Below are 17,185 nucleotides of genomic sequence, written 5' to 3'. Positions count from 1 at the left end.
TTCAACCCCGAACACAAATGAAAAACTCTAAGAACCCGAACCACATTGACTACCATCTCTTTCGACCACTCCCCAATGATTATGGCATCGTCAGCATAAAAGAGATGGGAGATAGTAGGACCGTTGTTGGGCAACTTAATGCCATTGATTAAACCTTCCAGCTTAGCCTTACCGAACATACACGAAAGCACATCCATAACCAAGATAAAGAGAAACGGGGAAATGGGATCTCCCTGTCTTAAGCCTTTGAAGCATTGAAATTCAAATGTCGGGGAGCCGTTCACTAACACTAAGGAACGAGCCGATTTGAGAATTCCTTTGATCCAAAGACACCAACGATCAGGAAATCCCTTCTTAGACATGGTATCTAGGAGGAAATTCCAATTCACGTTATCGTAGGCTTTCTCGAAGTCAATTTTGAAAAAGAAACCTTTCTTTTTAAACTTGTTTCCCCACCTGAGAATTTCATTAACAATGAGAGGACCATCCAGAATGAAATTACCTTCTAAAAACGCTGACTGAGATTCAGACACAACTGATCCAATCACTTTCTTAATGCGATTTGCGAGAACCTTGGGATCCACCTTGCTAATGACCCCTATTAGGTTAATAGGCCTATAGTTCTTTAACTCCACTGGGTCTTTAATTTTTGGGACCAATGTAATAAAAGAAGAACCACTCCCCACATTAAACTCTCCATTGACGTAAAACGAGTCAAGGATCTCTATGAAATCCTTCTCAAACAAGTGCCAAATTTTTTTTATAAACCTTAGATTCAAACCATCCGGACCAGGGGATTTATCGCTACCATAATCCGCAACCGCAATTTTGATTTCATCGACCGAAAAATTTTGCATCAGCAGCTCTTTATCGGCCTCCCCCAATACCTTCATATCTTCACACAAAACCTGAGGCCTCACTACCCATTCCTCTTTAAACCGATTGCTAAAGAAAGACATAATCTCCTTTTTAACTAAAGCCAGTTTGGAAACCCACCTCCCGTCAATATTCAACCCGGGGATTAGGTTAGCAGCCTTCCTTTGATTGACCAATGAATGAAAGAATTTAGTGTTTGCATCCCCTTTCGAAGCCCACTTGACCCTGGCTCTTTGTTTTGCCTCAGAGCATTTTTTAAGATCCGAATCCAAAATGACCTTTCTATTTTCAGCCAGGACCCATTCCTCTTCTTCGGAGAGGCCCCGAACATCCATACAGCTTTCCAGATTCTCAATCTCTTCCATCGCACGTGAGTAATCTTTGCTTTCTTTCTTGATAAAGTTATCACGCCAAACTTTAAGAGCCTTTCTAATGTTAGTAAATTTTCCATAAGCCGTCTACCAGGAGGACCGAAAGAAGGACTTGAAGAAGCTGCAAGTTCCACTGCCTCACTGAAACCTTCTTTTCCCATCCAAACATCAAACACCCTGAACGGCTTTGGCCCAAAGTTCTTTTCCCCAGCTTCCAATATAAGAGGACAATGATCCGAATAAAGAAAAGGCATCGCTCTGAGCACAGCAGTTGGCCATTTACTGAAAAACTCATGACAAATCAGCACTCTATCAAGCTTACTGAGCTTCTTACCGTTATCTCTCGAACATGTGAACCTGAAACCCTTCATGTCATACTCCAAAAGATTAGCTTGAGCGATGAAGTTATTAAAATTTTTTGCACAGGCCGTTTTAAACCCAGAATTTTTTCTCTCTGATTCATTCCTGACCACGTTAAAATCCCCTGCCACAATCCGTTTACCATCCCAACCCCCCCATAATAACCAGAATTTCGTTCCAAAGCGCAGCCTTGGCAGCAGAGCCTTGCGGGGCATATACGTTAACAATATTAAGCACATCACCACTACCTTTCAATTTCCCCCTAATTCCAACAAATATCTCCTTTTGATAGACGACTCCATCACAAAAATTCCCAGATTCCACATACACAGAATACCCCCATATTGACCTACAGACCCAAAAAAATCCATACCAAAGTTTTTGTTTCCCCACAAATTCTCGACCTTAAAATTATTAACATCCTCCATCTTGGTCTCTTGTAAAGCCAAAAAATTCAATTTGTGTTTAACTTTCAGACCCTTAATCCAACTTTCTTTGAGACAACCCCCAAGACCTATAACATTCAGACTTAGAAAATTAATTTAAACACAACATTATTACCTTCACCAAGCAGATTCTCTTTTATTCTACTAGAATGCTCATCGAGACATGCTCCCACTTTTCTCCCAAGATCAATGGTCGCCTCAATCTCTCGCTGCAATCTTTCCTCCCCTTTGCTGATTTCTGTTCCCACAACTTGGGTTTCTGGCACCGCATCCGAACCGGCTCTATATCCACTCTGCGTTCCTTCTTCAACAGTCCCACTAATAAGACCAACGCCGATATCATCTTTTCTTTCGGGACCCGGGTCTGGGTTCCTAGGATTCACCGATCTACCTCTAGAAATGGAATAAGTAGCTAGCCCTTCGGGCCACGAAAAGAACTTGGGCTCCTCTGCCTCCAATCTAGATCTCTTGATGGGCCTGTCGTGTTACTGGCCGGGCTTACTAATATGGGCTTCCTCAAGTGCTTATCTTTAAAGAGATTAAAGGGCTTCTTTTTAACCTTCTTACTGTTCCCCAAGGTTGGGCCCGGGGGGACCACCCCTCCGTCATTAAAAGGATTCTGAGCATCAGGAAAGACCTCGGGAATTCCCCCCAAATTCGTTCCGTTATTATACGAACAATTATTACATTCCCCCGACCGAGTAGAAACTTCCCCATGCAATGAAGGGTCCCCATGCATCTCAACCAACGGATCATTAAAGCTCTTAGCCGGTTCTTGCACGTTCTTAGCAACCTTTTGGGCTTCCGAATCGTCGAAGTGGAATTCCGACGACTTCCTGATATCCTCCGACGAGTCAACTTCCTCCTCCCCCAGGTCTTCCTCACCGAACCCATCCGGAATCCACTCCGCCATCTCTTCTTCCACCCACACTATGAACCTTTTGTCCTTCCAAATCAAAGAAATTTCCTCGGCAATTCTAACCCCATCCCCCCTTAAAACTCCGATACAATTTGACGATAAGTCCACATCCTCCGGCGACCGTTGAGATCCATGGATAACTTTCCCGAACTTTCGAGCAATCGAATCAAAAACTTTATCCGCCGCCAAGTGAATAGGCACTCCGATCACCCTGAGCCACGCAATCCTTTCAAACGGCAGAGATTGCCCGTTCCAATGATCCAAAGATGATAACCAGTCTTGCCACAGGAGGTGATTACACACAAACTTGTTGCAATTTTCCTCGCTAGCGAATTTAAACAGGACAGATAAACCTCCTAAATAACTCAAACTGAACTCTCCACCTCCTGCCTTAGACACCAATGAACTGAGATTGTTGAGAATCTTTAAGTTCTTACATTTCCCCACAGCCGCCAAACCAACGATTTCCTGGAAAGCTAAAATACTATCATGAACTTCCACTACAGAACCTTCTTGATGAAGCTTAGACGAGCTCCCTCGTTTCTCTTGACCTCCATTCCGGAACAAATCACTGAAGAGTCTCCCTCCTCCATCTTTGATAAATGCTTGATTTCTAACCTGTTCTTTAGCCCTATTCTCAACAGGAGGGGCCGCTGGAATATCCTTCTTCTGCGCAAAGGAGTTATCAAACAGACCCGCGTTTTCTACAGCGAATCTAGCTATATTCACTATAAGTTTCGAGTTCCCCATCTTCGTCCCGTTTAAGGCTCTCTCCAGATCCTTGGCGTCCCGAACGTTTCTGAAACTAACAAAACCGAACCGGTTTCCCAAACATTAAGAGGCTCATTAAAAGCTAAACAAATAACCCCAGCGACCTCCCCGAACACCTTAACGAACTCAGAGATTTCCCAAGGAGTACATCCCAGAGGAAGATTCGATACAAAAAATTTGGTGATGTTATCTTTTCCTTGCTTCCCAGAAGAAGAGGAAGAGATCCTTTTCCTGTGGTGATGTGGGTCCAGCCACGGACCTTCCTCGTCCATAAAGACAACGAGCAGGACGACAACGCCCGGACAACGAATGGAAGCAGCCGGAACAAAGAGATAGGAGCAGTGGTAATGTTAGATCAGTAACGCGATGTATTGGTCAGGTTATACCACCGCCGCTATCCCCCCACCTTTACTTCGTCGAGCCGCCGACAGGTTGCCTCCTAAAAAGACCAACTACAAGAACTCTCAAATCCCGTCGGCGAATGGAGGGGAAAAGACACTAGTTAGGATGAGAGGTCAGAGCCAGCAATGGAGGCGACCTCACACACTAACCAAGGAATCTTCCCGACGTCGAGCCTCCGGCGATCGGAAAAAAGAGAGAGAGAGGGAAAAGAGAGATTGCAAAAGAGGATGAATATAATACATATAAATTAAAGATTATTAAAGACCTAGAGTAACAACATCCTTAACTTATTTATGATATCAACCTACCAAACTAAATACTATTAAAATTTAGGGTTGTTTGTTTAGCTTTTAATGAGCCTCTTAATGTTTCAGACCTCTTAATAGTTCAACACTTAATGGTTCAGACTGTTTGTTTCGCGAGCAGATGTCTGAATAGTTCAGACATTTGACTCTTAATGGTTCAGAGCTCTTACTGGTTCAACGCTTAATGGTTCAGACTATTTGTTTCGCGAGCAGATGTTTAAATAGTTCAGACATTTGCCTCTGAATGGTTAAACATTATACTGAGTCTGAATAGTTAAAACCTATCATCTGAATGGTTAGACATTTGTCTCTGAACGATTAAGCATTATACTGGCTCTTGATGGTTCAGACCGCTTAATAGTTCAACATTTAATGGTTTAGAAGTTGCCAAATAGCCCCTTAAAAAAACAAACTTGAAAGAACTCACTCAAAAATTGTTCTTTTATTTTAACAAAATTATTATTTATAACACACCTTTCTATATTAATTCACCAAATAATTAAGAAAAATTACTAAAATAGACATTATCCAACACTACATCAATCCCGCCAAAGGTCATAAGATATATCCAAGCCGGAGACTTTCGACCTTCCAACTCTGTCTAAGTTGGTTGACGGAGAACACTTAATTGTCTCAGCCGTCAGCCTTAGGTAGCACTTTCTGTTTCTGATTCGTCTAAACATTTTATAAAGTTATAAAAAAAGTGTTTTTTTAAGTAAAAGGTGAATAATTAGTAAAAAAACCAAGAATTAATAAACTATTAAACTTCACTTAAAAATTTGAAGTCAATCTTGACCGTTGACCATAGAAACATGAGGAAAATAAATAAAATAGAGACCTCATGTTCATTGAGTTGACGATGAGTGGATTCTCAATTCTGTTACTACAAAAATAACTAAATCATCATCATAATGAAACAAGAACATCAACTGAATGATGAAAACTCACAACAAATTCAAACTAAATTTGCAACAATCATTCAACCACAACATCTACATTCATCTGCTTACAAATCATCAACGAACAAATTTCAAATCATTCACAGATCAACACACAAATAAACCAAAAGTAGTTCTGCAGGTGAACTCTTAATCTCTCAATTTCAATTTCTAGGGTTTCGTTTTGTTCCTGTTCGTAATCGCTGTTAGACTTATTCAATAGTCGTTTTTACGCGTTTTGAATCGATGTTTTGGTCAACTATGACTCGTCGTTGAAATTTCTTCGGTCTTCGTGCATTTATATAGTCGAATTCAACGATTATTGCATTGAAATATTGAATCATACTTGTTCTGTTGATCTATGTGGCTTACGACGTTCGGATAATATACGTAAGTCGATTGTAGTTACTAATTAGGGCTTGTTTAGATGAATTGTTGTTTGTTTCATTGTTTAGGTTTTGATTTATTGATATTCATGTGTTATATGCAGATTATGATGTTTGTTGATGTGAAATATATGGTTAATTCAATGTTATATCATGTTTTCTGTAATACTGAAGGTGCTACGAGTTTGCATCGTTATGGATCGTCAATGTGAAGAAGTTCCTCTCGGTTTGTAGATCAGTTGTTTGCAAAGATAGGTGAGTAATGTTTGCATTTACTAATTAATCGCGTTAATAGCTTTGTGGCAGTTATAATTCATGTGATACATGTGATATACATGTTTAGATGACTTCTGATTTGTTTCACTGGTTAGGTTTGAATTTTGATTGATTATTGATGTGATGAGGATTTGTATGATGTTGATGAAGATGTTCATGAATTATTCGCAGATTATCATGTTTTTTAATTTTTACATTATAATTTATATCTTCTGTAATACTGAAGGTGGTAAGAGTTCCAAGAGATTTTCATCAGTCGATTTTGCATCTTTACAAATCGCCAATGTGAACAAGTTCCTACCGGTTTACAAATCACTCATTTCCAAAGATAGGTTAGTGATGTTTGCATTTACTTTTCAATCGCGTTAATAGTTTGGTGGCATTCATGTAATAATACATCTTTCATCAATATAGTTAGTTATTTACGTAGGTGCAATCAGTAATGGAGATATCACTGTTGAAAACGCTTCTTGAAAACATATCCAGTGTTCTTCATCTGTCATGTGAAGATAACAGATTTTGTGATATTGTCGAAAAGTGTTACATCATGATTGAAGAAGTACTGAAGTTGATTAAGCCGATACTCGACACTATCGTTGATGCTGATGTGACATCAGAACAATCGCTAGAAAAGGACTTTGCAGGCATGAATCAGTCTGTTGATGAACTCCGGAAGGTTCTTGAAGATACTCATCCGTTAATGAGTAAAGTTTACTTTGTATGTTCTTATAACTTGACCTATCAAGTTTGAATTCAATAGTTTCGTCACTTGGTGCATAGTTTATTGACCCGTTTTTGTAATTTTAAGGCTTTGAAGGTTGACTCGTTGTTAACAAAAGTTCAGACTCACGGGTTGGACCTTGTTGACCTGCTACAATCATGCGAAGGACTGCTACCTGATGAACTGAGTTCAGCGTCACTTGAGGTACGTTTATAAGTTATAACATTTCGAGTAAAATGTCATTTTCGTCCCTGAGGTTTGACCAGTTTTGCGACTTTCGTCCAAAGGTTTGTTTTTCCGCATCTGGATCCAAAAGGTTTAAAATCTTGCCATTTTTCATCCAGCTCGTTAACTCCATCCATTTTTCTCCGTTAAGTCAGGGGTATTTCCGTCTTTTTTGTTAACTTAAAGGGCAATTCGGTCTTTTTCACTTTATGTATAAGCACTTAGCATTATGTACAAGTATTCAAAATAACCTTAAAAAAGACGGAAATACCCCTGACTTAACGGAGAAAAATGGATGGAGTTAACGAGCTGGATGAAAATGGGAAGGTTTCAAACCTTTTGGATCCAGATTCGGAAAAACAAACCTTTGGACGAAAGTCGCAAAACTGGACAACCCTAGGGACGAAAATGGCATTTTAAGCTACATTTTAGTTAAAATCGGTTATGTTCTTGACCTCATTTTAATTAAAATGATTGATTGCAGCATTGCATGCAGAAAATTAAACATATGGGATACGAAAAGCCATCGGATATCGTCTCCAAAGCGATAAAAGATCAAGCGGAGGGCACGAAACCGAGCTCAGGTATCCGGTCAAAAATAGCTGATTCGCTTAGCTTAAAGTCAAATCAAGAACTTTTAATCGAGTTAGTAGCTCTCGAAAACTTAAAGGAGAATGCTGAACAGTTAGAAAAGTTAACGGATGTAGAGTATATCGAAGAAATGATTAATCTTGTTACATACATGCACGATTGCTTTATTGAAACGAAACAATCACAGAGCTGCAACACGGTACCAATCCCACCCGACTTTTGTTGCCCGTTATCGCTTGAACTCATGACCGATCCGGTAATCGTAGCGTCAGGACAAACGTATGAACGGGAATATATCCGTGATTGGATTGATCTTGGTCTTACTGTTTGCCCTAAGACAATGCAAACGCTTGTACACACTAATCTTATTCCTAATTACACCGTTAAGGCGTTAATTGCGAGTTGGTGTGATTCCAACAATGTGAAGAACGTAATTGTGTCTAACGAGATCCATCAGGAAGAATGTTGTTTGGAAGACCATCATGCGTGTTCATCGTCAGAAGATTCCATGCCTGAAATACCGGGAAATGAACATGAATTTAATGAGTATGAGGGCTCCGGTGGACCTTCATCCATATCACCGGCAAGGAAAGAATCTTCGGCTGGCGGTGGAGCGGACGAAGGCTCACCGGAAGAGGTGGTGGCAGAGGCTCAGCCCGCCATTGTCGCCACACAATCGAACCAGCACGAATACGAATACTCACCTCGATTTAGAAACCGATTAAGAAATCAAATACGGCACAGAACAAGTGAAAGATTTGGAGTACCAAGAAACATTTCTTCGGTTACTGAAACCCGAAACGATATCAGTGAAGTTGAAACTCAAGTCAATAAACTAGTTGAGTGTTTAAGTAGCACTTCACTTGAAACCATAAAGAATGCTACTTCTGAAATAAGAGTACTTGCGAGAAACGATAAAGATATACGAAATGTAATAGCAAACTGTGGTGCGATCCCGTTCTTAATCAGCCTACTCAATTCACCCGACGAAAATATCCAAGAAAATTCCGTCACTGCCCTTTTAAACTTATCGATAAACGAAGTTAACAAAGCTGTAATAGGTAATTCTGGTTCAATCGAACCGTTAATTCACGTCCTCCAAACCGGGAGCTCAGTGGCACGAGAAAATTCAGCTGCAACACTTTATAGTCTCTCACTAACCGAAGAAAACAAGCGAAAAATCGGTCGGGCTGGAGCGATCGGGCCGCTAGTTAACTTATTAGGAAACGGGACCCTACGGGGAAAGAAAGATGCAGCCACAGCTTTATTCAACCTATCAACGTTTCACGAAAACAAGGCGCATATCGTGCAGGAGGGTGCGGTTCGGTTTTTTGTCGAGTTGATGGACCCTACAACTGGGTTGTTTGATAAGGCAGTTGCGGTTCTATCAAATCTCGCTACGATTCCCGAGGGCCGAGCCAAGATTGGTCAGGAGAATGGGATTCCAATGCTGGTTGAAGTGTTGGAACTCGGTTCGGCTCGAGGAAAGGAGAATGCTGCTGCAGCTCTCTTACAGTTGTGTACTAATAGTAATAGATTTTGTAATATGGTGCTTCAAGAGGGCGCGGTCCCACCGTTGGTGATGTTGTCGCGCACGGGTACCCCGAGAGCTAAGGAAAAGGTAGTTTTTGTTTTTTTGAGTAAAATGCCATTTTTCGTCCATGAGGTTTTGCCAGTTTTGAACTCTCGTCCAAAGGTTTGTTTTTCCGCATCTGAATCCAAAAGATTTGAAATCTTGCCATTTTCATCCAGCTCGTTAACTCCATCCATTTTTCTCCATTAAGTCAAGGGTATTTACATCTTTTTACCTACTTGTTTTTGTTTCTGAATACTTGTATATTATGCTAAATGCTTGTAAAATAAAGTAAAAAAAAAACCGAATTGCCCATCAAGTAAACAAAAAAGACGGAAATACCCTTGACTTAACGGAGAAAATGGATGGAGTTAACAAGCTGGATGAAAGTGGCAAGATTTTAAACCTTTTGGATCCAGATGCGGAAAAACAAACCTTTGGACGAAAGTCGCAAAACTGGCCAAAACTCAGGGACGAAAATGGCATTTTCCTATTTTTTTATTGTTACTTTTCCCATACACCCCATATTGGAACTGTTTTTTATTCGGGTTTTGTTATCTTGCAGGCTCAATCGTTACTTAGCTACTTTAGAAACCAGCGGCGTAGCAACGCTGAGAGGAGATAGGGGAAAATTCAGTTGATAAGTTGTGTATACAGTTGCAAATTTATTGTTGTATACTTAACAAACATTTTTTATGTAACAATGATTCTATGATGTAACAAAACAGTTTACTTTTAAACGAAAGTTCATGATAACATATACAAAATAAATTAGTTTGATATTTATGATCTTGGATGCGTTGTTTCTTTTATTTTCGTGTGATGTTACAAAATAAACTTGAAGTAATTTTCCGACTCCATTTTAGTTTTTACAGAATCTAGACCTTTGTCTCTAATTGTCGATTCAAACACACTATTGTATATGGTTGTTTGATTATAGTACTTTTAGGATTGTTGTCAAGAATACTCATATAACTTTTGTCTGGATCATTATTATTGTGTATTATTGGGTAGTCATTCACATAGTTGTGCAAACCAGTTGCCTTGAATAAAGTCATAAGATGACAAATCATTATACACTAAGTTGAGTTATATCATGCCACCAATCTAGTGATAAATAGTTGCATAAAAGCACATTTTGCAATTTCACCGTGTGTATTGCTTGTAGTCTTCGTTCTTCATATAAACTAGAGTTGTAAGAATCGCTAGGCACTAGTCGGTCGGTGGGGTACCGACTAGTGATTAATCGGATTGAGATTTGATATGTAATTTTTTTAAGTAGACATTATAACCTTTAACACCTTCTTCGACACAAATTTTGAGGTAGATAGGATCAATTGTTGGAATTTACAGGTTTTGGCCAGAATTGCTAGACTGCCAACGATTCGATTAGGACCAGATTTGACCACTGTTGACCACCTAGCAATTAGTTGGCCAATTAGATGAAAATTAATTGGTGAACCTCCAACTAGCGATTAATCGGTGGCTAGGCGTGATTTTTATAACCATGCCTTTATATACCATCACCATTGTGAGCATCATGATCATATCCATCTGTGCAGCAAATAGACTTCAGCTAGATGTAGCAGAGCCCATTAATTTTTTTTTTTTTAAATTTGGTTCTCCATTTATTTTAAGTTCATACTCCATTCAGGTTTTCTTACAGGTGTATTTAACAAATATGAGATGCATGTTGATGTTTGATTATGCAATTGTTTTGTTTTTTTGTTTTATGCTAATCCTATTCAACTACATATACATCAGGTTTGCTTAATCCCTTATTATTTATTGGGATTCACCATGATCGGCTCGGGTATCATTTAGTCAGTCATATGAGCAAAATGGTTGCTAATTCTATTCGACCCGTCTTAACCTGAACCAAAATGGCCATTTTAGATGGACCGGTTCTGACCCGGAACCGTCCTAAGCCGAAGTCGTTCTACTAAAAACTTAATACGAATCAAATGATAGAAAGAAAAATATTAGAAGAAAAAGTAGTTAGTAGTTAAGATTCTAAATGTAATAAAAGAAAGAAAAAATTAAAAAAAATTTAAAGGTAGGTGGAGATTTAAAAAAAAAATAGAGATAAATTAAAGGAATGATAATATTTAATTAAATTATTGGATAAAGATAAAGAATAGAATGTGAATGTTGTAAGAGATAAATATTTTGGTCAATTTTAAATATGTTAAAAGGAGGTAAAGATAATGCATAATATCTACCTAATTGTTGGTATTAAAAGGGGTATATAAAATTCACAAGCACGATTTAAATAATAAAATAAGTAAAATGTTTTAATACAAAAGGTTGTTAACGTACAATGTGTAAAAATAATTTTATAGGCTGTGTAATTTTCATTTCCCTTCATGTGTAATTTTCATTAGTTATTTCCTTTATACCTATTTTTTTATGCACAATTTGCAATTGTTATTTCCTTTATACGTAATTTTGAGTTTCTAAGTAATTACTTTTTACACTTTATACATTAACTTAACTCATAATAATTAAGCCCACGAAGAAAGTTGATTTTAATTATAATTTTTTTTTTTTTTTGTATAGCACCACAAATCCACTTTCACATGCGTCTTTAGCCCAATGGTGCGCCTGCAGTTGGGCCTGAAGCCCAACAATTTCCTGATCTGCAAAATGAGCTGAGGGAAGTATCTAACAAATAAAATGGGCAGTTGGGCTTGGAATGACTCTGGGCCTGATTCGTTATATGTGGCAAACTTGAGTATGGAATAATTGGGTCACACCTAATATAAATATTTTTTGTTGGAGGGCTATAATGAACAAGATCCCTTCTAAAACGGGGTTGTTAAACAGCGGAGTTGCTTTAGATAACGTATTATGTTGGAGATGCGGCATTAGGGACGAAATCGTGTTACATGTTTGGTGGGAGTGATTATTCGCTAAATTGGTTTGGTGGACCACTTTCGCTTGGTTAAAGATTCCATTCCCGGATCAAGTGTCAACGGTTAATCAGATTTTGGGAGTGGCTTTGGAGATGAACGGCTCAAGGATATGGAAAATAATTATTGGGGAGGTCTTGCAAGTGGCGGCTTGGGAGATTTGGAAGGCGAGAAACGATAAGACTTTTAATGACCAGAATCTCAACTACAATAGAAAGACGGACATGATTAAAAATTCTTATCTTTTTATTGGTGGAGCGATTTCAATGTTAGAGATGTAATAGTGTAATTCGGGTTCCAATTACTTGCTGGCCCGGTTTTTCTATATTTTTTTATAGAAGCTTCGCCGTTAAAAAAATAAAACACATCTATCTATCCAATTAACGTATGACATTACTAAAAACATCGTTTAAATACTAAAACTTGAGTGATTATAACTTGTTTAAATATTTATAACTCGAGTGATTATAACCTTTTAAAAGCTTTTTAGTATAACCTGTTTCTATTTGATATCATTTGACGGCAAAAGATCAAATACAAATAATCTTAACATACTAAACATACAAATTGAAGGAAAACCCAAAAAGACAAGGTGGCATTTTTGTAATTACCACCAACTATCAAAGTTACAACAAAAAATACCTAAAAAAACACAATTTTTTTTTAACATTTTTTATTAAAAAATCGCTACATTTCGTTAGCAAAAAAATTTTTTTTTTTTTTTTGCTGCTACTAAAAGTAGCGATTTTTTAATAAAAAATGTTAAAAAAATAAAATAAAATAATTTGTGTGTTTTTTTTTATTTTTTTAGATTTTTTAGGTTTTTTGGGGGTTTAGTTTTTAGCATTTTAGCTTGGGTGGGGGGGGGGGTTAGGTTTTTTTAGGTTTTTGTGGGTGGGGGGTGGGGGGTTAGGTTTTTTTAGGTTTTTGGGGGTGGGGGGGTTAGGTTTTTTTTTAGGTTTTTTTTGGGGGGGGGGTAGGTTTTTTTTAGGTTTTTGGGGGGTGGGGGGTTTAGGTTTTTTTGGGGGTGGGGGGAGTGGTTAGGTTTTTTTAGAGGTATTTGTAGAGTAACTTTGATAGTTATTGATAATTACAAAAATGTCACCTTGTCTTTTTGAGTTTTCCTTCAATTTGTATGTTTAGTATGTTAAGATTATTTGTACAAGAACTTTACCCATCATTTGACTCATACTTACCTTAGTTTCTTCAATTTGGGTTCTCTGTCCACGTCCTTCTAATTTTACTAAAATTTACCTGTATTTCTAATTTTTGTTTTGTCTTTTAAAAACAACCTACACCGCATTTCTATTTCTGTTCAATTAAATAGGAATTATTTATTCATTTATTTATTATGTTTTTCTTTATTTTGCACTCACAAAATATATACATTATACATACATATAAAGAATGAGATGGAATGTCGAATTGAGTGAAAACGTTAAACATTTTCTCAAATCATAAGGATGGGGATACAGATGGAGAAGGGAATGTGATATGAATTAGATTGTTGGCATAGGCTATGCGTTGCGGTGGTGAATTCTTAGTTGTTTATAGCTGGCGACGCGTTATATGATGCATTAATCATATGAAAATGTGTGCTTCGACGTATCTGATCTAATATAAACGCCCAGGCTAAATCCATTGATGATAGAGATGAACTTTCATCTTCTAAATATAGGTCCTGTATAACATTGCAGTTACAGTGTACGATGATAACATTAACGTTGCATGTAACGTTACTAGTTTTTTACTTTGTTACACACGTTACGTTCGTGACATTAACGTGATTAGACATAGATTAAAAAAAGAGTATGTTTCGGTCGTTGTGGTGTAAAGTCATAAAAATAATTAATTTAGACAGTGATATAAAGTCGTAAAACTAATTTAGGCATTAACGTGGTTATGCATAGAAAAAAATATAATAAGGTGCCGCACTTTGCGGTGTAAACTCGTAAGAGTAATTTAAACAAAATGAGGTGTCAAGTTGTTAAGCAGAAAAGTTTGGAGGGTGAAAGTTGTCAATTACCAAAAGTTAAAAGTGAATATGTAACTTAGTTAAAGAATAAGGGGTGTAGATGTAAATTTAGAAAGTGTAGGAGTGTTTCCTAAATCTGGCCCAAACAAATGTTTTTAACCATTAAATAAATGGCCCAAGTTGTTTAGTTCTAACCTGGCAAAAAAAAAAAATGTTTTAAGCCATTAAAACATATTCCATAATGTCATGACTGATGTGTTAATGTTTGAATATTTAAATACTTAAATTGCTATGTTTTAAACTTCGTTGCTTAAATTTTGAACTATTTGTAAGTATTATATTGATATTAATGTGTGTATTGAATCTTAAATACTTGATTTGTTATGTTTTAAACTTATAGTTGTTTGAATTTTGAACTATTTTTAAGTATTATATTGACATTAATGTATGTGTATATATATAAATTTAAAAATTATATATATAAATTCCAATCCGATTAATCCCGATTAATCCTGATTAATCCCGATTAATCCCTAGTCAGTACTCCAACGCCCGACTGACGCCTAGCGATCTCTACAACACTGGGTATAGGTGTCAATTTAGCCTTCTCGTTAACAGAAAAAATGGATGAAGTTAACCAAGTGGACTAAAATGGCAACTGTGAAACCTTTTCGAACCCACAGGTTAAAAATGAAACCTTTGGACTAAACTGAAAAAATGGCCAAACCATAGGGACTAAAATGGCATTTAACTCTATAATTTATATAAAGTATTTTGTAGAATCATAATAGCACTTCTTACACAGTGGTTCCAATCATTACTATATGAGCCGATCTACCCAACAAATGGAGACTTACAGACCAAAAGTGCTTACCGAAATTGTCGCTGAAATACGATCCAAGTATCTGAGGTACTTGTGGTTGTTCAAGATCACTTTCAAGTCTCCCATTCCGTCTCTAGAGTCGACCGATTAGAGTCACCGGTACCGCCGCCGGAACCCTAGAACCCCGGCCTTCTTATAATTTATATAACGTATTTTGTAGAATCATGATAGTACTTCTTACACAATGGTTCCAATCATTACTATATGAGCCGATCTACCCAATAAATGGAGACATGCAGACCAAAAGTGCTTACCGAAATTGTCGCTGAAATACGATTCAAGTATCTGAGGTACTTGTGGTAGTTCAAGATCACCTTCAAGTCTCCCCTTCCGTCTCCAGAGTCGACCGATTAGAGTCACCGGTACCGCCACCGGAACCCTAGAACCCCGGCCGTCAAGTTTGCTTTCAGCGACTGATCGGCAACATTACCATCGACCGGAGACCATAGCCGGTTCCTCCATCACCGCCGCGCCTCTCTCTATCTTACTCTGCCTCCGTGTCGCGGTCTCTCTCTCTCCCTCCGTCGCGCACTCTCTCTCTCTATCTCTTTCTACCACCAGAATGGGAAGCGGTGGATGTTTTTATGGGTTAAAAGCCTTAAATACCCCCCTCAAAGTCACTGTTCATTTCACTCTCTCTCTCTCTAAGCCTTCCATGTCACGCTCTCTCTCTCTCCCTCCGTCACACACTCTCTCTCTCTATCTCTTTCTACCGCCAGAATGGGAAGTGGTGGATGTTTTTATGGGTTAATTAAAAGCCTTAAATACCCCCCTTAAATTCACTGTTCATTTCATTCGTTTATTAATATATAGTAATATATAGTAATCACTGTTCATTTCATTCGTTTAGTAATATATAGTAATAATTACATCATTTAACACCTCATTGACTATATTGAATTGTCAAAAGAATTTTTTGTACTATATTGAAATGTTATTTTTTTCCTTTTCCACTAGTCAAAATTCACACTTATCCTTTTTTTTTTAACAAAGATTAGTATATCGAAAATCCTATTAAGACTCGCATTTATCTTTGTTAATTTAGCCATATTATACGCTGAAAATAGTCAATTTTCAGTATATTTATGTGATAATCTTGTACACTAATGACATACGATGAGTTATTTTTTGTATCTCATATTTATTCTCCGTTTATTTGTTTTAAACAAAAAAAAAATTACACCTAAATACCACCTAAGCTAGTACTTGCAAGATTTGAACCCACATTGTTTCATAAAGAAATAAAAAGTACGCGAGATATTATACTTTGGAAATGAAACTTCTGATACATGAAAACAAAGTAGATACGTGAATTGTTCACATTTTATTTTAGTGACAATAAAGATAAAATCCATCATAAGACAAAACAAACTAAGACGAGAGAGTTCTCATACCTTTTTACACAATATCGTCCGTCATAATTATTATAAATAACTCAAAGTTTCAAATAACCAAACAATTTAACATAATTATCAACTCGCATCAAGAAACATGAAGTAGATCTTTATACTAAGGGCACTTGTCTTTCCCCTTTGAGTTCTTCAAGTCGCGATAGCAAGGGCACTCGGCCTTGTTTGCGTACGGACTAGAAGGAACACACCCCTGGCACTTATCGCAACATATCCCACAATATTTTAGGCATCGTTCTTTGTATCCTGCATTCGCACACCGTTTTCCACACTTTGTGTCACATCCAAACGTACCTACAAATTCAAATCACATCAAAAGGTTCAAATTAATGTGTGGTGACATTATCATCTAAACACCAAAATGGACCACATCGTACTAGAAATTAACGAATGATATGGTTAAACATACTTACCTAGGGTTGGGGAAGGGGCCAGAGACGCTCCGGTGGTGGCGGTGGGGGTGGAACCGATCGCGGCGGTGAAGAGGAGGGTGGCGATAAGGAGGATCGATAACGGAAGGTGGTTCATTTTGTTGAATTGTGTAGGAAATGAAGTGTTATGTGTTGGTATATATAGTGGTTGTTGGTTAGTGGTAGTGGAATAGTGGGTGGACGAGCCATGTGATTTTGTTGGACCATGAGTAAACGTCAATTCCACATGGATGCTATCAAACAACGTACGAACGATTCATTGATTCAACAACTCCTATGTCCTTTTTACATTCCATTTATTATAGGATCATGCTATTTACACACGGAGAAAATTATTTTCACACCCCAAAGCGCCGCGCTATGGCCAAAGCTGGGCGCTTTGGTGTAAAGTCAACCGACAAGGACTGACCGCGTC

At 37.7% G+C, this 17,185-nt stretch overlaps 2 protein-coding genes across 11 annotated transcripts; one reads left to right on the top strand and one right to left on the bottom strand.

Moving 5' to 3' along the window:
- The first annotated feature begins 5,293 nt into the window (after positions 1-5,293).
- Positions 5,294-9,946, top strand: LOC110908835 (U-box domain-containing protein 2). 10 transcript variants are annotated; one of them, XM_022153820.2, is made up of 7 exons: positions 5,294-5,530; positions 5,949-6,029; positions 6,277-6,382; positions 6,481-6,768; positions 6,859-6,975; positions 7,481-9,208; positions 9,726-9,946. In XM_022153820.2, the coding sequence occupies exons 4-7, from the start codon at positions 6,493-6,495 to the stop codon at positions 9,783-9,785; spliced, it is 2,181 nt and encodes a 726-aa protein (XP_022009512.1). In that variant the 5' UTR covers positions 5,294-5,530; positions 5,949-6,029; positions 6,277-6,382; positions 6,481-6,492; the 3' UTR covers positions 9,786-9,946. The 10 variants fall into 10 exon arrangements, with proteins under 10 accessions (XP_022009512.1, XP_022009518.1, XP_022009516.1 ...); XM_022153826.2 differs by having other exon boundaries at positions 5,301-5,530; positions 7,493-9,208; XM_022153824.2 differs by having other exon boundaries at positions 5,301-5,530; positions 6,469-6,768.
- A 6,353-nt stretch (positions 9,947-16,299) lies between these two features.
- Positions 16,300-16,911, bottom strand: LOC110905657 (peamaclein). The gene is made up of 2 exons (XM_022151236.2): positions 16,753-16,911; positions 16,300-16,633 (listed from the first exon to the last, which is right to left on the bottom strand). Exons 1-2 carry the CDS (start codon positions 16,865-16,867, stop codon positions 16,440-16,442), a joined length of 309 nt encoding a protein of 102 aa, XP_022006928.1. The 5' UTR covers positions 16,868-16,911; the 3' UTR covers positions 16,300-16,439.
- Positions 16,912-17,185: the final 274 nt, after the last annotated feature.

The sequence above is a fragment of the Helianthus annuus genome, chromosome 7 (genome assembly GCF_002127325.2).
Source record: "Helianthus annuus cultivar XRQ/B chromosome 7, HanXRQr2.0-SUNRISE, whole genome shotgun sequence".
NCBI classification, from domain to species: Eukaryota; Viridiplantae; Streptophyta; class Magnoliopsida; order Asterales; family Asteraceae; genus Helianthus; species Helianthus annuus.
Note: the sequence above shows the minus strand (reverse complement) of the source record. Positions and strands in the feature narration are given on the sequence as shown.